Genomic DNA, 26,598 nt, shown 5'->3' on the forward strand with positions numbered 1-26,598 from the left:
ATTTCACAAGAAAAACAACAGTTAATATGTTAGCTTTACTGCTCCAAGACAGTTACTATCTTTATAGTCCAGACTGAAGTGAAGATTAACTCATCTTGAAGTATCAGAGATCCTTTTTTTTTTTTCTTTACCAGCACTGGCATACCAAAAGACTGTCCTAACAAGCTTTACTTCGATTTTGTTTGGATGAGCACTCAGTTTGTTCGGTTTGTGTGTGTGTGTTGTGTGTGTGTGTGTGTGTTCCAAGGAGAAAATAACATTCTGCAAGATCTTAACTCAATTTACACCCATAGGAAACCTCTAGAGGAAGTTTGAATGAATTATGTACTTTAACCCGCTGAGGACGAGTCCAGAGTATACTCAGGCAATTGTCTATGGGAAATGTGTGTTGTAGCAAAATCAGTCCGTATTCAACGGGTTAACATTTCACACGATATGTTATTTTTTTCTCCACTACTATTATACTCCAATAGTACACTGTAAGTTGTAAATGAGTCATAAGTTTTCATAAGTTAGAATAGGTATGGCATGAACGAATTTATTTCTTAAGTCCCCTATTAACTTCTTTCCAAGAATTTATTCTCGGTCAAAGGCCAGTCATAAGGAAAACAAAAGAAATGGCAGTCAGAAAACCACACAACTCAAGTAAGGCCACAATAGACTATCAGTGCATTAAAAATACACATCTAGGCTAAACATTCACCATCGATACTGTAACTATGACAACATGAGTAAAACATAACAATGGAATGTGTATTGTACTACACAGGAAATCTGTAACCACATTGTACATGTGCAGCTGAGTGTACAAACATCAATGGGGGGGGGGGGGGGGGGGGGGAACATGCCAGAGATGATTACTCTCATTCAAGACTGAATGGCATTTATTTGAAGGAAATTTTTCACTTTTGATACCAGGGCATACACATTAATCATCCGATGTACATATGTAGGGTAAGTAATCTATTCTATGACAGAGCCTCTCTTTATGAACACAAAACAAAATAAAACAAAACAAAGAGGTTAGCAACTATTCTAAGTTTCAGTCTCAGTTACCATGGCCATAACAGGGACGTTCTCGACTGACTGCTTGTTGTATAGCTGCTGCCAGGGCAACTGCAAAAATTGAAGGTGGCAATGATAGCGAAAGACCCTTGAAAAAAAAAAACTGGGGCCTACAAGGACATTTTATAGACTATTTGATGTTGCTGATGTGAAGAAAAAAAAAAAAAAATATATATATATATCTGCATCTAAACCTGGCTATGTGATTAATGTCATAGCCTATATTTAGGCTCTACACTCTGTTGTGTGGTCTACCATAACAGGTACTTAAAATCTATCACACCATGGCAGTGTCTGCACAAAGAAATGCAAGATTTGTCTTAACTTTATAGAAATACAACATTTTTCTAATAAACAAAAGGTGATATTCAACGTGTATTCATCTTGACTTTAATGCTATATTCCTCATGGTAGACCAAATGGGGTGAAAAAATTGCCCTGTACTCAAGAACAGAGTGTTTAAGAATAATTTCTTTTAAAAACATCATACATCTGTTCCTTGTTGGTATGAAATAAATATGTGAAGAGGAGGCCTTGCAATGAAATCATGGCAATATGACACCGCTGCCATTTTCACTTTCCCACAGGATGACGTATTGATGAGCAGCTGCTATTCAAATAATCTTATTTTTTCTTGTTCTTCCCAATTTCACCCAGAATTTTGAATGCTTGTGAGTGAAATACACTCCACGATTTCATAAATGTCGTAACTGCACCATTTCATAGCGAGTTCTGTTAAAGGGATCGTATAGTTTGGGTTGAGACCTGATTTCAGGTTTCTTACATTTTTTGGTGAGATAATGAGAAACCTCTTATGAAATATGAAAGAGCACGTAATTCCATGAGGAATTCAACGTTTATCTGATGAAAATTGGTTTTGAAATGGCTGAGATATCCACATTAGGGCGATTCAATAAAGTGTGGGACCCACATTTTATTACGATCACTTTGTTTTACTTTGTTTTTGGATGTTTCAGTCATTCCAAACCCGATTTTCATCAAATAAACTATGTGAATTCCTCTTAAAATGGTATGCTCTGTACTATTTCATAAGTGTTTTCTTGGTATCTCACAAAAAGTTAAAAGCCCAATTCTCATCCCCACTAAGACTGTACTATCCCTTTAATGAAGTACTGAAATTTGAGTTTTTCCGCTCCTCACCCTAAATGTCATACATTTTACGTGAAATATTTTGCTATATATGGAAGTACTAGCATGTTTTAGGCAATGTGATACCACAGCGAAAACATGAATGAAATGTTTCAATTATGCATGTCATGATTACTATTTTGTAATGCGCAATAGAGTAGGCCTACTATATCATTATAGTAGCTGCGCAACATAAATGTTCTTCAGTATCGAAATTATGATGTGAAGGTATTTTGCATACAATATGACATCTTGTTGAATTCGAATTTCTACTCTCTGTAATACAATTACACCACATGAGAACAGAATTCATAAAACATATTGTCGCTGGGGCGACAAGACCTCGTATCTACAAAATGTCAAATGTTCAGGAGTGCAAAAACACATGGCAGCCAAAGCACTACATCCAATGGGATATCATTTCCTTTGACATGCTGTGGTGGCTTCATTTTTGGGGTATGACATCTAGGATTTGGACAGGACATCACTTAACTGATTATTAACTGACCATTAATCCAAAAAAAGTCATTTTCACCAAATTGCAGATACAAGGTCTTGTCAATCCAGCGACAATATGATATTTGTATTTTCTGTGACTGAGTCGGACATAATGAGAATCTATAGAGAATATTTCATTCATAAGGTGTGCACTCCAACATACCTTTGGGGGTAGGGGCGGAACCAGTGAAGAGTTAGAAGAGCCGCTTGGCGTGGGGGAGTGGCCGGCAGTGTAGTGGTTCTTGGAGGAGTGTAAGATTGGGGATTTGTGACCCTCTACTGACCTGCATGGCAAAATATAAGAGGAACAATGACGGGTAAGAAATAAACACATTGGGGTTTTGTGACACCAAAGAGTCTCAGCGAGGCACTTCATTTTTTTATGAGGAGGCAAGATTGGCGACTTACAATGTACCAAGGTAATATCGAAACGAACTGAATGGTGAAAGCTTTATTGAAACTCTAAATTTATGATTGGTTGCATAACCATTACAAGTTTACAGGAATTTTAAAGAACATTAAACCGACAAAGATTCAAAGTGCTCCCTCCAAGAATTTTTGGCACTGTCTTTCATGGCTTAATTTTCTGGTGTTTCCAATTCATTTGCACACCATGTTGCCCTCAGTGAAATATTCATAATTTCAACATATCAGAGGGACCAGACTCATTCAAAATAATTAATTAAGTACGTCTATCATGTCATTTTGATATTCAGACAAAAGTATTCCATGTTGAATTGTTTGGCTACTGAGGAAACTTTATTAAAACAGTATTTTGCTCTTCATATATATTCACAGCACAAGTGGATAAATATGGATTGCTCCTTGAAACAAGGCTAATACCGCTATGTGTTATGACAGACAAACAGACAGACAGACAGACAGACAGACAGACTGACAGAGTGTCACAACAGTACATCCACTGTCTGCTCGGGCTGGCCGACGATGGCTCGTGTTTCACACTTCACACCAAAACTAAATGTGACTTCTGCACGCACAGCGTCAAATTCCCTCCGAGATCAAACACACACCGCCAGCTGATGAGAATTTGTGACACCAAAGGCAGCCGCTCTCTCAGAACACAGCAATAAATCATTGGTCAACAGAGATTGAATAAAGCAGAGCATATTTTCCCATGCTTCCAGGAATCGATTAAGGCCATTATGTTCATTTTCAGTTCCTCACACTGGTTTCGCTCAACACTGCTCAGTAGAATGATTATACCTTTCACATCTAATTGTTTGACTGAAACGCATATAAACTCAGGCTTTCATTTTCAACACACTGCGATTTGATGCAGATGGTTCCGTGACATTCGCTCCTGCGACAATTGCTCCCATGAAATATCTGCACTCTATTATTTAAGCCAAACATAATTTCTTAAGCTCTTCTATCTCTTCGGTTTACAGTCCTTTTCAGGACTACACACACTCCAGAAAGAATACTGTCACTCAATTTCCTACCTCTTATCCGACCTTTCTTTCTTCTTTTCTCCTGTCATTCCAACAGTCCTAAGGACTACACATGGTGAACCGCAAACTGAGTATATCTTATGTACTACACCATGCAAACACCTTCCTTCAAAAATCAACATAATTTCTACCCACAAACATAATCCTAACCCTAATCCTAATCCTAATCCTCACATCAAACTAAACCTAAAAGCCCCAGCACAACCCTAACCCCAACCAAAGTCGTTGGAGAAAATATGACTGGAACATTGTTGCAGGAGTTAATGTCGTGTTATCAATGTGGATAACACATTATAAAAGCTGACATTTTATGCAAGTCCTGTATGACACATGTCATTGCACAATTTTTAGACTGAATGTATCAAAAGAATCTGTCTGAGAGTTGTTAGGAATGGAACAAACAAACAAACTATTAAGAAATTTTCAGCGCACTAAAGTAATCCTGAGTGCTTACACCCAAATATATACAAAACAACCACACAGAATGTGAGATAATTCTAATGCAATCATGTCCCAAATCACAAATCTTAATACATCTGACTGATCATTATTTTGAAGTTATTCTGCTGGGAATAACATTAATGCTTCACACTTTTACAGCAGAAGAATTTATATTTTTGTCGGTTTTTGTACAAAAATCAATGAAAAATTTGAATTCGGAATTGATCCCCTTTAATCCTTTGTGTGCTTAAATTGAGTGCTGATTGGCACAAAAACCCATAAAGGTGGCCTCACACTATGCGTTTTTTTCGATCGCAGTGCTTGCGATCAGTTGCAGTTGCCAAATCGCAATCATCGAGTCGCATAGTGTGAGCGCAACGACCGCAAGGCTTGCGAAATTTCAGCCGGTCGAAAGGGATCACAGAGGCAACCGCAGACGATCGCAAGGTTTTGAACATGTTCAAAATTTGACAGCAGCCGCAAGGAGGTCGCAAGGCTTGTGGACGCCTCCAAGTCGCGAGAAGTCGCATGCGGTCGAGAACCGCGTGCGACATCTCGAAACCGCAAGCAGTCGCAAGAAAAAACCGCATAGTGTGAGGCCACCTTAAGCGTTGTACACACTGTCCAAAGTCCCCGGCACAGAAAGGGATAAGATAAGGTCACCCTTGCCTTGGCGGCAGCTCCCTCTGTATCATCACTTCCGTCTCCTCGTTCCGTCGCTGTCTCTCCGTGGTGCCGCCCTCCATGCCGAACGCGCTGTTGGCGTAGTCCTGCTTGACGACGTCGAACCCCCTGGGCACCGGCTGGAGATGCTGATCCTGCTGACTGGGAGGGTAGGGCCTGTATGGATACTGTGGACAGATGGAGAGACGTGGGGAGCAGCGAAAATTATATTAAAGGGGGACGTTACAAACACATGCAAAACTGCACTTTAATTTTTTTTCTCTTCATGCAAAATGAGGATGAAATGTAATGTCTTGAGATAATTATTTACGTAAAAATGGTTAAAAAGATAGAAATAGATGTAAAATGTTGGTGAATCAGTAAAATACATGTAGATGTACACAAGAATAGAAGAATATTTGGATATGCAGTGGGGTCTGAATTATATCACTGTCATGCCTGTAAAGCAAATCTATGCCATTATACATAAATTTGCCTCGTCCCTTATTGACGCTAATTACATGACGTACAAGAGTCGATGAAAATACAATCCTCTCTATCTTACTACAAGTTTATGTAGCCCTACTTTAGAGTTGGGTAATATTACCCAACAGCTCATAAAATCCAAACACAGAAATAGCGAGCCTAGAAAAGCTGGGATAACCTTCGGCTTTTTTTAAGCGGCCTCCGTGGGGAATGAATCAGACCACGATACAGGGGTATGTCGAACGTGGCTGAGGCAAGTTTTCTCATTATGACGAACAATAAAACAAAGACAAAAATTAGAACCTAACAATGATTAGTCAATTATCTTCTCTGTATCTGCACCTTTAGAGACAGTAGCATTTTAACAGAAACTACAAGGATATTATGCTATTGCCTCATTTACCGAGAAATGTATTTGGTAGTTTACTCCATTTCCTGTCTAAGTTGACTTTCATTAGAAAAAAAAAAATCCAAACAAACAGAATAGTTTCAGTTTCTGTTTGTTTAATTTCTCCATTTGTATGAATGAATCATATCACAAATACAGTATAAAACGATGACCTCATCAAAAATAAAAATAATGAAACTTTAATACAGGAATTGATTTTGGTATGTTTATACGAGAATATATTTTGGTATTTTAAAGTCATAATTCACCATTTGCAGATGAAACAAAACCCAGCACTGGTGCTTTAAAATAGTTCTAAAAAGTGAGTTAGGGGTAGAAACAATCCCCGTAAAAATTTGAATCTGTATAATCGATGTTAAGTGTTGTTAAATATACAAAATGTGAACAATGGTTATAATAAAAATGTTTTCAGACTAAACCGTCTACACTTACGCTTTATTGATAAAAACACTGATATCTCCTTATATTTTAGGCTTTATTGCAAAAAATTTATATGGTAGGATGTTTTGTGATAAAACAGACCTACACATATGCATGAAATGTGATATCTTGAACATTTTTTAAATCACTGCTCCCAAATGTAAACTGGACCTTTAAGGTATAGGCGGAAGAGGCCTTCATCAATATAAAGCAGTTTGCTTGACTGGGATAATGGTCTCAGGGTGATATGGTTTCCTTCATTTCTCTCTCTTTCTTTTTCCTCTTTTTACCACATAATAGAATTTAGCCAAGGAGGATAACATAAAGGGGACATAGCTAGACAAGAATTAATACTAAGGGACATACATCTGTATATAGACAAAAATTAACACTAGGGGACATAAACGTGTATACCAGAATGTGGGAAGTTGAGAGACAATCAAAGAGTACTGACAGGACAATGTCACAATATTTTGCTCAAGCATGGTTTATGGTAGTCAGTTGTGTTCATCAATATTCAGGGTACTACGTGAGGTTGTTCAGAACCAGTTTTCATGGCAATGAAACAGCTACAGCATGTATGATGTCACACTTCAGTACTCTATACTGCTACTTGTTAGATTAGAGACAAAAGAGAGAACCTGTTTGAAATTTTCTTGCACCAGCCAATGAGAGATTTGTGAGCTGATGACATCATCACTTCATCTCATTTGCATATTTGTACATGTGCACCAAATTATCATCACTTCAAGAAAACGTGTGCAACTTGGAATGTTCCATGACTTTTTCATGTTTTGTTCGAACTGAAGAACTTATTCACTGGTCTTCTTGTTCATTGATACTCTGTTACAGTAATTTAGGTCAAAGTGCACATGGAGAGCAGAGTGTCGCTTTAACCCTATTCCCACCGGGGGGGGGGGGGGGGGGGGGGGCCCCCCCCCCCCCCTTGACGTTTCGTGTGATTATTCCACAACGCGTGATGCTCTCGCCGCGACATTTTATGACTTTTTTCTTTCAAGTATTGTGCAACTTTTGAGACTAAATTTGTCGCTCCCGGGCATACTGTTTTGAAGCCACGCTCCTTTGAAATAAATTCGTTGACCCAAAAAATGCTCAAAAATTTGATTTTGTGTACAAATAAAATGTAATTAATTGCAATTAATTCATAATAAAATAAATATTTTTACTTTCAATGGCTAATAATGATTTATTTTAGCCTGATTATGGTTTAAAAAGTTTCTGTGACAAATTTTGACAAAAAACAACAAAAACAAAACGTAAAAAAAACAGAAATACATGAGAGATTCAATAAACAATAAAATACATAAGAAATAATTTTGGAGCCGAATTTTTGCTTCAATATTATTGTTGAGGATATTGAAAAGAATATGTTCATCAAAAATTCATTAGAAGTCTTGGAGCTTTATTTTTTGATTTATAGGCAAAAAAATATTTTTGCATAAATTAGCATAAATTAATTAATATGAAATACATAAATTGAAATTTGAAAAATCTAACTATACAGTCTTGTAGATTACAGTGGCCTCTACATTAGCGCAAATTTTCGCGAGGATCACGCGATCCATGACCGAGATCTGAAGGGGTGCCAAAAGACCCCCCCCACCCCCAGACACCTATCCGAGTATACTCAGGACTCATCTTCAACAGTTAAAGGGATCGTATAGTTTTGGTTGAGACCTAACTTCAGGTTTCTAACATTTGTCGGCGAGATAATGAGAAAGCTCTTATGAAATGTGAAAGAAAATGTAATTCCAAGAGGAATTCAACATTTAATGGCTGAGATATCCAAAACAGAGCGATCCTAAAGAAAGGTGGGACCCACCTTTTATTACGATCGCTTTGTTTTACTTTGTTTTTGAATGTCTTAGCCATTTCAAAACCGATTTTCACTGACTAAAGTTTGAATTCCTCTTAGAATGATATGCTCTGTACTATCTCATAAGTGGTTTCTTGGTATCTCGCAAAAAAGTTAAATACCCAATTCTCATCTTCACCAATACTATACTATCCCTTTAATGTTCCCCTGCCCTTCTTTTGTTTCTTTACTTTTGCCTTGAACTGGAGCATCTTGAAGGTGTCTGGGTCCATGGGTCCTTCTTCCTTCGTGGGGCGCCTGTTGCAGCAGCAGCAGCAGCAGCAGAGGCAGAGCAGCATGAGGAAAGCCAGGGGGCCCAGGACGGCCCCAATGATCCACAGCCGCCTGTCTGGAGGGGCCGTTGGCATCTCGGTGGTCTGCGGCTCATATTCTGTCAAAAAAAAAAAATGAGTGCCAAAGGGTTATTTTTCTTGTGGGGGAAAAAAAAAAAATCTCTTCCATCCTGTTTTGGTATATGATAAGAGCAATACATTATCTTTGTTTGTTTGTTTTGTGTGTGGGTGTGTGTGTGTGTTTTGGTCTTTTTTGTGTCCCCCTCAGCAGATTAGTTCTGTCCATGTCCAAATATTTGAGAATAATGAAATTCAGTGAAATTTTGTGCACAACACAAATGGAGAGTTTCTCAACACCTACAATACATCACATGGAGTTGCCAATTTGTCTTACTGCAAAGTTTTACAATGCGTAACTTGTTTTCATGTGTCTGATTTTTCCCCAAAAAAAATTCTTACTGATTTACTTCCTCTAATTATTTTTTTCTTTGCATTATTGCAAGATGATTAAATTTCTGTCCTAACAAGTATTTGCAATTAGTTGTGAACACCTATGCCATAGTTCTCTCTATTTACACACTTTTGAATATCTCCCCAAGGTCCACAATATTCATTGAATAATTGTCTGTATTCATTTGGGAGTTTCCTTTTCTTTTCTATTCTTTTCTCTGCATCATGTATGCTCTCTTTGTGGTGTTTTTAACAAATGTAGATGTAAACTAAACAAAATACTGAAACTGAAAGACCAAGAGAAGATACTCTCAGTATAAACAGCTGCTGCTATGATGTGAAATGAACACATCGAATCTGAAAAAAAAAACAAATTTTTGTGACTTGTTACAACTGTATCTTTCATACATATTTTCTTCTTCCTTTTTAAAAAAAAAAAAAAAATCTATTGTTAGGGTACAGACAAACATTTCTTTCATTCCAGCTATGATATGAAATGACCACATCAAGTCTTTAAAAACAAATTTTTGTGATTTGTTGCTGTATCTTTCATACATATTCTCTATTCTTTTGTTATATCTACTGTTAGTATTTCAGAAGGTACAGAAAAAAAAAGTTTTCCATTCCAGTCCTTCTGTTTGTCACACACGTTACAATTATATATTCTTTTCTAATTGTTGCAGAATTCTGAAAAGCCTGTGATCACTACACGATTGAATTTCAAATTGGCAACACATTAAAGAAGATTACAGTTACTGCTTCTCTCTGGTTTTTTTTTTTTTTTTTGTTATTTGTTTGCTTTTTTTAATTATTATTTCTACCTGATTTTTCAATCAACGCAACCAGTTCCATCAACTATTTTTCCAATAAGAGATAAGCGGAAAATTAAGAGGTGCCAACTTTTAGTAATGATGCCAAGATAGTAACTTTGCATTAACTTTCCCCTTGCCAGGACTAGATGGGTTAACAAGAACTTCAAAAGTTTAAAGAAAAGTTGAGTCACCTGCTGGCAGAGTGTATACAGCAACTCCTAGGTACAGTGTCATCTCTTGCATGTTCAACTCCTGGAGAACCATGCTGGACTCCCCCGCGGGAACTTTGGTTCCGTCCTGCACCATGTAGAAGATCAGTGTGGCCATCCCTGGATCCTGTGTGTTCCTGGTCACGTCTATTATCTACAAGGGGGTGGGTCACAGACATGGAAACAGTGGAACTTAATCATGTAAAATTATTCTTATACTTCCCCCCCAAAAAAAAAAAAAAAAACAACAACAACAACAAAAAAAACAGAAAAGTCAAAATGCTAACTGCACAACCAACAAAAACACATCTTAAATTAAAGAAATGCACAAATAAACTTTAAAAATCTGAATACAAAGTAACTAATACCTTCACCTGGTAATCTTACAAATTAATAGACAATTGACCGAGAGCAGGTGTTTCCAATCTAAGCCCCTTAAACTAAAAAAGAAACAGAAGAAAAGAGTTTCTGATGTATCCAAATATCAGAAAGCTTTTGCCTCAATGCCTGCGTTTAATAATTACTTCATTGCCTCTTCTTCTTCTTTCATCTGTGGTTCTCAACCTAGGGGAAATTTGCTTTCTGCAACATCATCTGTGGTGAGATCAGGTGGGGCTCACCACAGTGCAGTAACATGAAACCCTCTAGAGGAAGTCTTCATTTATGAAAATGTAGTAATGTTAACACTCTACCTAGTCAGAAGAGCAGTTCATTAAAGGCAATGTTTACCAATGGAAGCAGTAAAAATTTTAAAAAAATTCGAGATATCACATTTGATGCATATGTGTGTAGGTCAGTTATACGTATCATAAAACATTCTACCATGTAAAAATGTTGTAATAAAGCCTAATATACAAGGAGATGTCACTCTTATCTAAATAAACCATAACTGTTGACGGTTTAGTTTGGTAACATTGTTATCATAACTATGGTTCAGATTTTGTATATTCAACAATTACTTAACATTATTTATACTGATTCAAATTTTAACGTCGGTTTTTTTCTATCCCTAACTCATATTTTAGAACTATTTTGAAGCACTAAAGCCGAGTTTTTGTTTCGTCTGCAAATGGTAAATTATGCCTTTAATGAATACAGCAAATGGCCTGCCAGTTTCTGCAGACGCAAACTCACATATACTGGTATTCATATTTTTACATCTTTATTTAATTTATTCCTCTACAGAGCTGCATATCATGCATACTATGTTTTTGTTCAATTTGTCCTCATCTATTTGTGACTTGTAACAGTCAGAAACAAAATCGTCCAACAGTAGTTTCTGGACAAAAATAAGTGTAAATGCTGAATATTTTGCAAAGTTGTTATTTTCACAAATTTTGCAGGTAAATCAGGTGTAATTCACAAATTCGAAGACACGCAAAAATATTGACTCTGATCCCAACATGAATGTGAGGTACATGGATACATTTCTCCCTGGTCAGTACTGTACTCCACGATTGCAAATTTAACCACTTGAAAAATCGTTGGGAAGTCCCGATTCACAAAAAAAAAAGACTTTATAACTTATTCATAGTTGTTCACAAAGATGTAAAAGTCTGAAAATCATCTAGAGGTCCCCTTTTTGAGCATGCCATACTACTAATCAAGACATGTATAGGAAGGCTTGTACAAAGTGTACAAAACGTGTATGGGCAAGTCCAAGATATCGCGCACCTTACGTATGGGACATTCAGAGATTTCAAACCTCTGAAAAGTAATGAAGGAGCACTTGGATTTTACTGTTTATCATCAGGAGGACTGGTAGCCCTGAGAAGAATATTGTGTTTAAGTTTGATGTCATTTGACCTTGGGTTAATTATTTTATTAAGAAAAATATGGCAACTTACGTATGGGACCAGAGAAAAACTGGATTTTTAAAAATAAAGTTTGAATTGAAAATTCTCTGAAAGTACCTTACTGATCAAGTTCTGTTTAGAAGTGAAGAAAGGTACAATACTGAAGTATCTTTCAGCAAAGTTTCACTGCAAAAAAATGGCGCATATTTTCATGAAGTTGGTTTAATTAACGAAAGTACACCTTACGTATGGGACATGGCTGAACTTACGTATGGGACATTTGTCTTTAGTGCACAAGTGTATTCATGGGAATGACTTTAAATTTCCCCATAGTGTCATATTCAGTTCCACAAATCATACTACAACATGTAACAAATGAAATAGACTTCTAAGTGAGTACTTTCCCGGTTCAGATACCTAACAAAAGCTAAAATAAGACAAATAAAAGTAATTACCAATTTACAATTAAATGTCTTAGTTTGGATTCCGTCATGCATTAACACTGTCCTCATGATGTCTACACATACAGATACAGTATATTGACACTCTATTTCTAGCCCATTTGTAATACTCTGGTCAATATTTTTTATCAAATGAAAAAAAAAAGTGCGAATTCTAGCTTGCGACCTTGATGTAGCATACATGCACATGTGCCATGACTAATTTGTAGTCTTTATAATTTCAACTGTAAAATCAAATGTCATATGTACAGTGTAATTTGCAAATACAGTTTGAAGTGGGTACTTTCAGTAGTTTTAGGCTTACATGTACCTTGCAAGTTGTCTAAGTTTTTATAGAGCTTTGTAATTGTTTGAAATGCAGCACAAAACACAACAACAACAAGAGTAATTAATTTTGCTATGTAATCATAATGTTTTGCCATGTGAATTTTAGCTTCTGCAAAATCAATCCAATTTTAATGAAACTTTTAGAGTTTAAAAGCCGTGGTAGAACAAAGAGATAGAAGAATGTATGTGCCAATGCTGGCTTTTTTTTTTTCAAATTGCTTGGCTTCAGGTCTGTGAAACCAAAGACAACAAAATTTGTGTTTATACTTTGTACAAACATACATGCTTGTGCAGTGATACAGGAAAGATTATCATTTGTACATTTAAATCTGAAGAGAAAATGTAATTCTAGATTTGAAACACTCAAGTAACTCACTGATCTGAAACTTACAAGTTTGATAAATTCTAATAACCTAATTTGATCATACACTACGAGATTGCAATGCTTGTTGATAATTGTGTAGATGTGGGGTACAAAGTAAGTATGAGTTGATTACGGTGTCTCAGAGCACATCTGTCTCTTCAAACACAATATAGAAAAGAAAATTGAATTCCCTATTTGTTTGTGTAATTTGTGTTATTAGCACTCCAACCACAGAACCAGTAATTGATATTGTGGTTCATGGCAAATGTAAACTATAGTCTTCATTTTACAGGATTTTCAGAAATCATGTTCATGACCTTGATAAGTCATGACATATTCTGAGGGTGTGCAGTTGAAATATTAAACATCATATCAAAATAAATAGTATTCTTGTAGGGTTTTTCCTTTGCTATCAACTCAAGTAATGACAAAGTTACCTGCTGTCACCTCAAGTGATTTTTCTTTTCAGTAAGACTTGTAATGTTGTCATTGATGAGCACCACAAGCACAATTGTTTTGATTTCCCTTTTTAGGCTGTACAGCCTGTAGTACATGCTGAACAGTGTACTGCACCTAAAATGACACTTAGAGAATCCCATTATCTAGGACAAAGTTATTTTGCAGAGAGGTAAAGTTGAAAATGATAACTGAATTAAGAAAATGTCCAATATCAAAATGTTAAAACTGAGGAATGTTAATTGAAGACCAGCTGCACAGCCTGTAATGAAAATAAGAAAATACAAGTATAAATGAATATTCTTTATTTTCCTTTCTTAATCATAGAATGACTCAATAATGCTGTTCTTACACTCTCCCTGAGGTCAACTAAGTAGGAGAGGTAGATATATAGACATATCCTTCAGAGTAGGTGCAAAGATAACCATTAACCAAACAAATGTAAGGACATATAGCATCCATGTCAAAAGGCGGCTTTCCCATTCACTTTGCATGTAATGTCCCATACGTAAGGCATTTGTCCCATACGTAAGCAAACTTTAATTAGTTATAAGATGAAGGACTAATTAAATTTCCACATTTAGTTTTGCTAATCTGGAGTTAAAATGAATAAATTAGAACTTCCTAGAGTATGATTGGTCAATGTTGGAAATCTTCAGAAAAAACTTAAAAAAACATACTCAAATCCTTACGTATGGGACACTTCCTTCTGGGAAAGAGCATAATTTGCATAATAAATGTGCTGACCTTGTCTTACCTATTGGAAATTATACTAGCTCATACAGGGGTCATGTCCATAAAGGAACTAGGTCAAGGACAAATTCAACTGATTTTAGATGAATATTTTTAATTTGTCCCATACGTAAGGTTTGTTTTTAATTTATGCAAATTAAGGCCATATTTCTTGCATAAATTTGCATAATTAGATATTTTCTTTGCAGGAAATATATAATTTAACTCTTTGGCTACAACATGATATCAATAACTTTTTGATTAAATCAAGATGAATTTTGAGCATCTGAGGGGACATTATCTTGGACTTGCCCGTATATATGCAAGGAAATGCTACAGGTTTGAATAGAGGATGAGTTATACACAATCTTCCTGATTGATGCCCCAGTCGTAGGTGAAACTAGAGAACCACTCGCTCACAATATGGCCTCTCATCATGCCCACTTCATTTGCGTGTCATCGCTGACATATCATGTGTTACTTTGATAGTTGCACGTCAGCTTTGTTTATTGATAGCCATCCAGGGTCGTTGAACGGCTACATGTAGTTACTTGCATACTGTGCAAGCCATCGGCCTATAGTTCACGAGGATACTCTAGATGATTCGTACTTGGCTAAGACAGTTGCGTGAGTTTCATGTTTCATCATTTTCACAACTGGTAAATGAATAATAACCCTCCACTCATCCACAAAAGATTAATTGAAAATAACACTACAATAACGTTACATGTAGTTACTTGCATACTGTGCAAGCCATAGGCCTATAGTTCACGAGGATAACTGTAAGATGATTCGTACTTGGCTAAGACAGTTGCGTGAGTTTCATGTTTCATCATTTTCACAACTGGTGAATGAATAATAACCCTCCACTCATCCACAAAAGATTAATTGAAAATAACACTACAATAACGTTACATGTAGTTACTTGCATACTGTGCAAGCCATAGGCCTATAGTTCCCGAGGATAATGTAAGATGATTTGTACTTGGCTAAGACAGTTGCGTGAGTTTCATGTTTCATCATTTTCACAACTGGTAAATGAACAATAACCCTCCATACATCCACAAAAGATTTGTTAAAAATAATGCTGGTGAAAATCTGGTTAAGAAGCTGAGAAAATATAGACATATACCATATGTTCCCCAAAATTTATCATTTGCAGATGAAAAAGAAAACTTAAGTGGCTCAAAATAGTTCTAAAATGTGAGTTATGTATAGATGCAACCTATGTAAAAATGTCAGTAAGATCAATGTTAAGTATTGTTGAATATACAAAATGTGAACAATAGTTTTACGAAAACCATTTACAGTTTATGGTTTAATGAGAAAGAGTGATATCTCCTTATATTTTAGGCTTTATTGCACAAAATTTATATGGCAGGATGTTTTGTGATACAACTGACCAACACATAATATATACATCAAATGTGATAACATTTTTTTAATCACTGCTCCCAATGGTAAACACTACCTTTAAAGAAGAATTGTCCCACTGCGTGGTTTCTCTAAAAACTATGAATAAACTTTATCTCCCCAACCACCCCCCCCCCCCATCTCTTTCTCTCTTTAGAAGCACAGCTCTCTCACCTGCTAAGAAAACATCAACCTATCCTTTGTCACCATAATATGGTGCAATTAGCCCCACCGGATTAATCACAAGGTGACGAATCATCGATGAGTGACTGAAAAGTTTGTCGGCACTCAGAAGGGGAAAAAAAGGAGAGCGAAGAAAAAAAAAACATGCCGCTAGAGTACACGACACCAAGTAATATTAAGCACACGAGGTATATATTTATCGGACAAGAAAAACCCACCACCGCCTGCTGAGTGCATCATCATTGCCGATGACACATCTCTCCATTAAGATGTAATCAGAGACTCCCCTTTACACATCCGATATGTAACTCACTGTAGCAGCATGGGTGTCTTCTTTCCTTTTAATACCTGCTACCCCCCCCCCCCTTTTTATCCCATCTCAAATGAAATGTTATCTACATTAGCTGCCAGAGAAAAATTCAGGAGAGATGCAGTTTGCAGAAGAATTATAATGCCTCCATTGCAAAACAACCCCCCCCCCCCAAAAAAAAAAAAAAAAAAAAAGAAAAAAGAGATAGTCAAACTGAAACCAATGGTTAATCTTAATTTGGTGTATCTATGGAGTGCCACATGTAGACTGGACATTGCCTCACAGGTTAATGATAGACACTAAATAACTAAATCAATAATAAAATCACCCTGCCCAAAACATGATCTCGCTATGCAATTCAGAAATTACATCTTCTTTTCTTTTCAAAATTGAATTAAAATGTATGTCTCCTTCTCAAATTTCCTTATTATTTAGGGGTGATTTTGTGCAGGTTTCATGAATCTAATCAGTTCCACATATCTTCAGTACAGGATTCGCAATTAAATTTGAAGTTGCCAACTATCCCTCAGATAGGACATAACATGGAGATCCCGTATGTCAAAGAGTTATGAATCGTGCACGTAAAAAGGTCCCACTTCATTCATTCACCGCAAAGAGCAGGGTGCATAACCCAGTAATGTGGTCTGCCTCAAGTCATGTACATACAACTGGACCCCATGGAAGAACAGCTATCCAGCCATCTTGCCAGATGGAAAAATGAAAAAAAAAAAATAATATTGTGAGGAATATTTATATTATCATCCTCAATATTTATCCTTAATATTGTAAGGATAACATGATCTTATTACTATGACACAGTAAAAATCATCCCAGGACTTGATGGGTTTATTTTACAACACGATATCTGTAGACGAAGGAACACACCTGTGCCGTGCTGGAGTCTACGGTGGCAGCCCTCCTCCTCCTGCGGAGGGTGGGGCCCAGGGCGGGGTTGTTCTCTGGGTTGAGGTCCTGGAGAAGCTGTTCCACCTCCGCCTCACGCTGGGTGTTCCTCCGCTCCGCCTCGGCATACATCCTGGCAAGGTTCGTCTCCAGCTCCAGACGGAACGTCGGATCCTTGTCGTTGGTGTCAGTCGGGATGCCGATGTCTGTTTGAGTGAGAAGCAATGCATGAATGAAACATGGTAGGAAAGAGGGCCAAGTAAATTTCAGAGTTTAATACTTTAGAAGAACAAGTCCACCTTCATAGACATGTGGATTGAGTGAACGCAGCAGTATCACTAGACCACATCATGAAAGTCTGATGAAAATAGGACAATCCATTCAAAAGTTCTGAATCTTTGAAGCTTCTGCTCAGTCACTGCTGTATGAGAAGACTACTACAGCTTGTGATGTCAGATGTGTAGAATGATGTAAGGAAAATATCAAGAATGGGAAATGCATGTTGTAGCAAAATCAGTCCGTCTTCAACGGGTTAACAGGTGGATTTGGCTCACCTTGCCTCATAAGGTATAATGAGAACGATAATATTGAAAATGTACTTTTTTAAAAGTTTTTTTTCCTCGCATTGAAGAAAGCTGTGTTTAGTAGACACCGTCTATATGTAAACATGCCATACTTCAATATTCGCACGAAGAAGAACTGAAGTCAGGGGTCGAGGTATCCGTGTGAAGACCAGGGGGGCATTTCATGAAGGAACTTGTCGGATAAAATGTCCGACAAATCAATTATATCCGACAAGTTCAGAGGAATCAGTTTGGGGGGCATTTCATAAAGCATTTTTGTCCGACAACTTGTCGGACAAATTTGCTCTCAGCCAATCAGATGCAAGGATTTCAGTAGCTTTTAACATTTTGTCAGACGAAATATCTGACAAAACGCTTCATGAAACGCCCCCCCTGCCAATCAGACTAAAGAATTTCTCAAAACTTGTCGGATAAAAGAGACTTGTCAGATATTTTATCCGACAAGTTCCTTCATGAAATGCCCCCCTGCAGGAGAACACAACGGTGTGATTGGCATGAGGGGCTGTCCCCCTGTCCTCTTGGGCTCTAGATATAATGTTCCCTTAAGACAGTGGAGCCCAAAATTTTCTCAGGCTGAGTGGTCTGGAAAGTGAATTAATATAAACCAAGATCATCCTTACCATTTTTCTAATTAAGACACCAGAATAGTACACACATATTTAGTCCTACACAAGATGCCCAGCATTGCTAGTATGGAGCATACGTCTGAGAGACCCGTATCTAAACTTATTGTCACTATCCACGACTTTTCCACAAAGCCCAATAATAGAACTGGATACCATAAATACATTTATTTCCAATGACAATACCAGTCATCACAATGAAATGAATTATGAGACAGATCATATTTTAGGAAAGCAATATGGTAAACAAAGATCTTTGTATCTTTATGATTAATATCTAAAAGATAATGGCTGACTAACAACAAAAACACATGTAACTGTGAAGATAGGATATCAAACTTACTAGCTGATGGTAACTGGGAAATCAACTGATGAAGATCATATAACAGTAACTCTTTTATCTTTAAAGTGAGATATCTTTCTCTTTGTCAAAAAAAGTGATGTGATGATTGGGATCGACAATGGGCATCATAAAACATATATTAAAGTCATGTAACATATAGGACATGTCAACTTTCTATGATAAGAATGGAATCAATTGTAGATGACTCTATAAATATTGCACCCGAGTTTCTATTTCCATCCTCATTGCCTGAATGTCGGTCAAGCTAACTATCTGGGGGGTTCCTCTGTCCCCACGGCGGTTACTCGCTTGGAATCTGATTGTATGCAGAAACAATTTCCTGTATGACAAAGCCCCCGCCACGCTGGCCTTGTACGACGCTTTCCCCCCCTACTTCAAGGGATCCGATAAGCGATGAGCAGCGCACCAGGTAGAAAGAAAAGGCCTTGAGAAGAATCAGGAGAGGACTCAAATGTCTGAAATAGCCGATATGATGCGCCGAGAGATGGGACGACTTAAAGGGGGATGCACATAGCTCACAAGTCCCATCACTGATCATGTGATGTTGTCCTTTAAAGTGCAACTCTATGCCAGGTTCAAGTTGGTTTCAGCAAATAGAGTAAACTACAGACAAAGGGAACAAGAACACTACAGATCTCTTCAGAATCGGACCCACAATTGAAAAGTAGGAGGAATTTGTGAGTTTGTGGGTTTTACACTTTTCCATGAAACAATTAAATTGACAGCTATCCTGGTCATGGGACTTCGATTTGTGGTAGTGACGTCACAATTTCAGGAGTCTCTCAATGACTTTTAACCTATACAAAAATCCTCAGAAAATTTCCCTTTCAGACATGAAATGAGAAAGACAAACCCATATTGCTTACATTAAATTTACGTCTTGCTGCAATACCCAAGGAGGCGAAGGGTTGTAGTTGATAAATCATCCACCAACAACTTGATTTATTTTCTTCAATATATCTGTAAATCTATAAACCAATGAGATTTGAATTGATGACATTATCACCCCAGCTAGTTTGCAAATATGATGCCAAATTAACATTTGTATGACTCCATTAAAAACTGTAGAACGTTGAATTTCTATTACTTTATTTTCATGTCCATACTTCCATAATATTGCTCACACACTTTTTGCTGGGTTTCACCCTCCCCTTATCAAAATTTCAAGTTGAACATAACACTGAACTGTGCGGTAAATGCAACCAACAGTATCACTAGCAATCATCATTTATGAGAAGTCATTGGTTTTTCATAAGAATGGTCCTTTTTGTAGAGTAATGGCCCTTTTTGATTGAACAGCAATTAGCTTTATCATGGTTAGCACATGTAAGCAGAATTTTTTTCTCTTTGGTAATTTCACATCATAGGACCCTTGACTATATAACTGTTCAGATTTAAATTCCATTGCAGGATCTTGTGTTTTGGAAAGATTTTGCATTATCAGGTTGTCAGTTCAATCATAATGCTGACTACCTCCCAATGCATGTGGAAATCATGTCTGCCATGTATACATATCAAATCTGTTGGGAATCAACACGTCCCAAGTATTTCAGATTCAACATATCAAACCAGTCACTTCTTTAATAGATGTTGTAATTGCCACAGGGAATGACACTAGGCACACCCTGCTTCAGTAAATAATGGGTTAACTATAAACAGTTTGATATTCTCTTTTAACTCTATCACTGCCATCTGCAGTTCATCTATGCGCAACGTCAGTAGCATTTTGAGAAGGCAGTCCCTGATCTGTTTAAGATTCAATGCCAACTGCTCTCGAGAGTCATTAGAAGATGCTAAGTGCCTCTGGCTACAATGGGGTTAATTATGGAGCACCCAATATCTCTTCTCTTCTCCAACACCTGTGCCCCCTTCTTCTTTCAGCATCCTTTTCATAATTGATCTCTGCCCTCTCTCTCCCCTCCACCTCTCTCTCTATTTATTCCTCTTTATCTTACTCCTGACTACATATCACATCTTTTCTTCCTTATCATCTGTCACTCGAATTCTTTTTTGTTCTCATCATCATCTTGCTTTCCCTGTTTTTATCAACTATATACCGGTGTCACATCTACCCTCTCCCTTCATCACCCCACCCAATCTTCACCTCTGACTGTTTAAAGGCACAATTTACCATTTGCAGATGAAACAAAAAACCAGCATTAGTGCTTTAAAATAGTTCTAAAATGTGAGTTAGGCACAGAAACAACCACTGTAGAAATGTTAAGTATGTGAAGTATATTGAAATGCACAAAATTTGAACAATAATTATAATAAAAATGTTTCCTGACTAAACCGTCTACAGTTACAGTTTAATGAGAAAAATACTGATATCTCCTTATGTTTTGGGCTCTATTGCAAAATTTTATATGGTTAGGGTGTTTTGTGAAACAACAGACCTTTACATCTATGCATCAAATGTGATACCTTGAACATTTTTTATACTACTGCTCCCAAAGGTAAACAGGACCTTTAACATTCTATTTTCAGTTCAATATCATTCTCTAGCTATTTCCATCACTCTTTGCATATACAGTAAACCTCACATAAGTGACGTCGACACGCACCAGTCCAGAGAAAATCTGTTGACTTTAATACGTGAATGTCAACTTACACTGAAAGTCAACAAAATATCTAAAAAAAAGAGACTGCTGAGAAAATATCTAAAAAAAAGAGACTGCTGAGAAAACATTAGGACCTTTGACATATCACCATCTTACGTGATTGTTGAGTAATGCGATGACGACTTCATGAGTTTTATAGTACTACTTGAGCTTTATATCTCTCTCTCATCTTTTCTCTATATCTTTCCTTCCTACCATATATGTTTCCATCAATCTCCCTTGATCATTTTTCCTCCAATGCTCTGCTCTATACCTTATTGTTTTTCTTCAATATCTTCATCCAAACAGTCTGTATCTATATCTATATCCATTGATTGCCCATTTTTCATTACTCTTTTTCTTCCATACCTACCTATCTCTCTCTCTCTAATCACTCTATACTCATCACTCTTTTATTCTATCACTCCATCTCTTTCTCAGTCATCTCTGCAGTGTCCTCACTCTACTGTCTCTTTCTATCACTCTATCTTTATTACTCTTTTCATCTACCACTCAGTCTCTATCTCTTTCTCTCATTATATATTTATGCATTCTTCACCCCATTATATGTCTCTCCACTACTATTCTTATATTCTCTCATTCCCATCTTCATATCTCTTTCTCTCCCTTCATATTTCACTCCAACAATCTATCCCTCTTCATCTTCACCCACTCCCCCTCCCCCACCCTCCATACCCCTTCCCTCTCTTAATCTGTATCACCGATGCTTCCACAGTATGGTATCTAAAAATAAATGTTCATAACATCATCATAATGTGCCATATACATGTAGGTCTAGGAAGGCAGCAAGTTGGGGGTAAAGTAGGACATAGATATGGACTCGAATGGTTTACCAATCAGACCTGAAGGCATGGGGCATTTTGATTTTGTTTTTCTCTGTATTTTTCAGCGCTGGTTTGACAGTTATCAGAACCTTGTTTGCAAATCTGACATTTTGATACACATTAATACCAGACACTGTCTACATAACTTCCCGGTAGCTGTGAGACATTTCATACAAGAGTGCCTGTCAAACAGACCTGCTCCATTGACACACAGCACCATTCAATTCCCGGGATTGAAAAGATTGATCTAGAAATATCATTTGTAAGGTTAAATAAAATGCTTTGATTTTGGGTAATGTATAGAACTATTGATTTTGCCATTATGTTACCATCTACAAAATATTATTCATAAATAACATGCTTTTGATTTGACTTGATTTGATTTGATTTGAAAGGTATTTTATTGAATAACATCCCTTGCAGCCCGCAGGCTGAATTGTGGACATATCTTACATGCATCAGCATTTATGTATTCAAATATAATACAAACATACTTCTACTAAAATGAATATTTGTTGATTTTGCCAATAGGTAACCACATTTCACATCCAATTATTCCAATTACTTCTTCTGATTAATGACCACCTATATTAGCAGTTTGGTAATAATGGCAGCTATTCATGAGAATGTCACCCTATTGCATGTGAATTTGATGTAAAATGAAAAGGAGTATGTAAATGAACAAGACTTTAAAAACAGCAGAATCTCTAAAATCATTCGGACAACTTCTCCATGAAAGACTGCACACAATTTGGTACTCACATAATAATACTAAAAAAACAATTAAGTACATAGGAACTTGAGATTTGTTCATTAAATTTATCTGATTTTTCTTTTCCAACGAGTGGGAAAAACGGGCACATTTTGAAAATGGTCCTAACATTTCTTCAATGAATGCATCCTCTGAATCAAGTCAAATCAAATCAAATTAAAGGAAGAGCAAGAATGTAATGCCCATGATTCATATCTCTAGCTGTCATTTTATTACTGTTGGATGCCAACTTCTTCTAACTCTCTTTTAATACACAAAACATCACACTATGGTCTCTGATCCTCACTAAGTTTTGTTTTGTATTCACGCAATAAAAGCCACACAGAGTTATACCTACTCAATTATCCTGTCTTTCCCAGCGGGAGCATGACTTATGGAAAAGATCATATCAATAATCAGCCTCACTGCAAATATAGTCCATCCATATGTATCATATCTTCATAATACATTGCCCAAATGTGGCCTCCGGTTGGGTTACGTAAATTCTCAAAAATCAATCAAATCAGATATTGGAGAAATCATGCCTGAAGTATGAGATCAATACCACGAGGACATATGTGGATGACTTTTGCAAACGTATCAAATACAAGAGCAGTGTTGTTGACCAAGCACTGATTGTTTGTCTGATGATTAAAAAAAAAATCCACAACAAAAAAAGCAAGAACAAAACAATTGCATATATGAATCTCATGGCCAATTACATAACTACCAATCCTGCTCATTTGCAATGCCTGCACACGGTAGGGATTCGGCTCAATCCACGGCGACGTGCTCGGCGTGATTTCACACAGCGTGTTTTGTCACACTCTCAAACAGTATCAATCTGCCCTAGCTCACTCCCAAGATTCAATTACAACGTATCAATATATGGCCTTGCGTGCTCAAAATGAGACTTGGCCACTCTGGGGGTGTGCGTGTGAAGTGGCAATATTTTTACCGACACATGATAAATCTAATGAAGTCAGAAAGAGAGAGGGGGAGGAGAGAAGGGACATTATAAGAAAGATCAGTTAAAAAAAAAATAATAATAAATTGTTGTGAGGTGTGTGTCCAAGTGATAAACAATATCTCAATTGGAATAGATTGAAATGAGACTAAGACATGTTTATATCATTTGAAAAGGTGAGATTTGCCAGAATTTTTGATCAAAGGTAGGTAGCACACACATACATATATGGTACTAATTTTATGGAAGTCTGTGAACATGTGTCTTGCCCCCCCCCTTTTTTTTTTCTTTTTCCTCTCATTCTTCTTTTCTACTACTTTACATTTTTTTGTATGTGTGTTAGTCATTCTTGTATAAATTTTATTCACACTATTATTTCATATGGATAGGGGCATCCTAACACAAGTTAAATGTTCTGTGTAACTTCTTAGGACACAGCCTCCTCATCAAATTACTGTTAGCTAAAAAAAAATGTATCCCTGTATTTTGTGATAGATCTGATTGGTATAAATGTACCTGGATTGTAAAAACAAACAAAGAATAACAGCTTTTTCAGCAGAAAAGCATCTTATAATACATACAAAGAGCATTGATGTATTTCATGTGCTTCCAAATATCAAAAAATACTTCATCTTTGACAGAAGACAACAGCCCGAAAATGCAAAAAAACAAAAACACACAAAAAACAAAAACAAGAAAAGCATCAAATGGTGTAGAGTCAGGACAAACACAAAAAAAATGTCGCCCCCATCAATATCTTCTCCTGGCTTGACCGCAAGCAAGGCAGGTGAATAGCAAAATTTGGTTGCTTCTGAAGGAAGAACCACAACATCTGCAGCCACAAGCTCTCAGGTGACGGACAATCACTGTCCGTCTCCATAGGGTATGGGGTTGTGCTATTATCGGACATTAAAGGGATAATACAGTATTGGTGGAGATGAGAATTGGGCTTTTAACTTTTTTGCGAGATACCAAGAAAACACTTGTGAAATCGTACAGAGCATACAATTATAAGAGGAATTCAAAGTTTATTGGATGAAAATCGGGTTTGAAATGGCTCAAACATCCAAAAACAAGGTAAAACAGAGCGATCGTAGTAAAAGGTGGGTCCCACACTTTATTAGGATCGCTCTGTTTTGGATATCTCAGCCATTTCAAAAGTAATTTTCATCAAATAAACGCTGAATTCCTCTTAAACTTACATGCTCTTTCATATTTCATAAAAAAGTTTCTCATTCTCTCACCAAAAAATGTTAGAAACCTGAAGTTACAAATTTGTAGGTCTCTACCAAAACTGTACGATCCCTTTAAAGGGATGGTATAGCATCACTTGAAGTGAGGATTCAGCTTTGAACCATTTGGGAGATACTTGGAAACCACTTTATAGAATGTTAAAGAATATACAATTCTAAGAGGACTTCAAAGTTTATCTGATGAAAATCATTATATGTTCTTTTTTATTTCATAAGAGGTTTCTCATTATCATTAAAAAATCATCATCAACAAATGCTGGAAACATGGAGCCCCATCTCGACCGAAACTGCACCATCCCTTTAAAGTCTGCAAAATATTCACAAAACCTCAAGGGATGGACGTCCATATGTCCTTGTGAGGCCATTACAGCACAAATGCCATGCCATGCTTGACTTGACTCTACTGAAAAGAGTCTCTCGCAATTGAATTATTTTTAAAACAAAATGCAAGAAGTTTCATTGAAGACTGAAGACAAACAACAAATTTACAGGATTTCAATACTTCACTATGCTTTCATCACAGCAATGGTGCTAGGAACAACCACTTTTTGGAATAAGCAAATTGGTTTATGCACAAAATATCATTAAATCTGACATTTTTGGTGGATAATTTCACAATTATAACCCCTTTCCATCAAACATCATAGCTGCGAGGCTATTATAAAAGACATGAACTCTTTTTCTACTTATTTAACGTCAAAAACAAGGAAATAGAGTAGAGATTTTATGCAGGTCAATGGAAACTTTGTTACTTTGTTAACTATGTAATCAAGCCAACTTGAACACATTGTGGAATTGCACTTTTACTCTTTTTTTGTGCATTTAATGGATGAAATGAAATTCAGCTTCACTCTGTCTTTCTGTAGAGCACCAAATTTCCACTGATACTATAACTTTTGATTGTACTCACCCATCTTCAACCAGTAAGGGCTCGTGGCAAATGACGTATCCAGTGTGGTGGACATCTTCCTGGTGGTAACAAAGCTGGTCGTCCGGACGGTTGTTGGGATGGTGGTCGCACTGGTTTCTGCGTGGACAGAAGGAGGTGTTGCCTGCGCTGGCCCATTGGTCGTCACAGTAGGAGTTTCCTGTGAAGCAGTTGTCGATGGATTTGGGCTAGTTGCCATGGAAACAGACGATGACTGTTGCGGGTTCTCCGTCATGGAAGGAGATTCTGGTGAGTCAGTTGTCCGTAGTCCGGTGGTCGATGAAATGGATGTCGGAGACTGCGGGCCAGTTGTTGTTGGAGAAGCTGAGGATTCCTCTGCAACATTGGACTCGGTTGTGATACCAGCCATCGTTGATGATGGTGGAAAAGTTTGAGACTCTGAGGCCATCATGGCTGCCGAAGGTGTTGTGACCATAGACTCTGAAACAATAATTCCATTACTCATTGGAGCATTTGCACTAGATGTCAATGCGA

At 37.0% G+C, this 26,598-nt stretch overlaps 1 protein-coding gene across 1 annotated transcript in view; it reads right to left on the bottom strand.

The window, feature by feature from the left end:
- The window catches only part of LOC139741332 (uncharacterized), a 66,507-nt gene extending 40,135 nt beyond the window's left edge, over window positions 1-26,372 (bottom strand). Inside the window, exons 1-6 of the mRNA XM_071651914.1 lie at window positions 26,086-26,372; window positions 17,171-17,394; window positions 10,226-10,397; window positions 8,671-8,870; window positions 5,295-5,476; window positions 2,876-2,996 (exon numbers count right to left, since the gene is read on the bottom strand). Of these exons, the coding sequence (XP_071508015.1) occupies window positions 2,876-2,996; window positions 5,295-5,476; window positions 8,671-8,870; window positions 10,226-10,397; window positions 17,171-17,394; window positions 26,086-26,338 (1,152 nt within the window). The 5' untranslated portion in view covers window positions 26,339-26,372. The remainder of the gene's footprint in view (window positions 1-2,875; window positions 2,997-5,294; window positions 5,477-8,670; window positions 8,871-10,225; window positions 10,398-17,170; window positions 17,395-26,085) is intronic.
- Window positions 26,373-26,598: the final 226 nt, after the last annotated feature.

This window comes from Diadema antillarum, unplaced genomic scaffold (assembly GCF_040938485.1).
Source record: "Diadema antillarum isolate AM-2024a unplaced genomic scaffold, OU_Dant_1.0 seq00000920_RagTag, whole genome shotgun sequence".
In the NCBI taxonomy this organism is placed as follows: Eukaryota; Metazoa; Echinodermata; class Echinoidea; order Diadematoida; family Diadematidae; genus Diadema; species Diadema antillarum.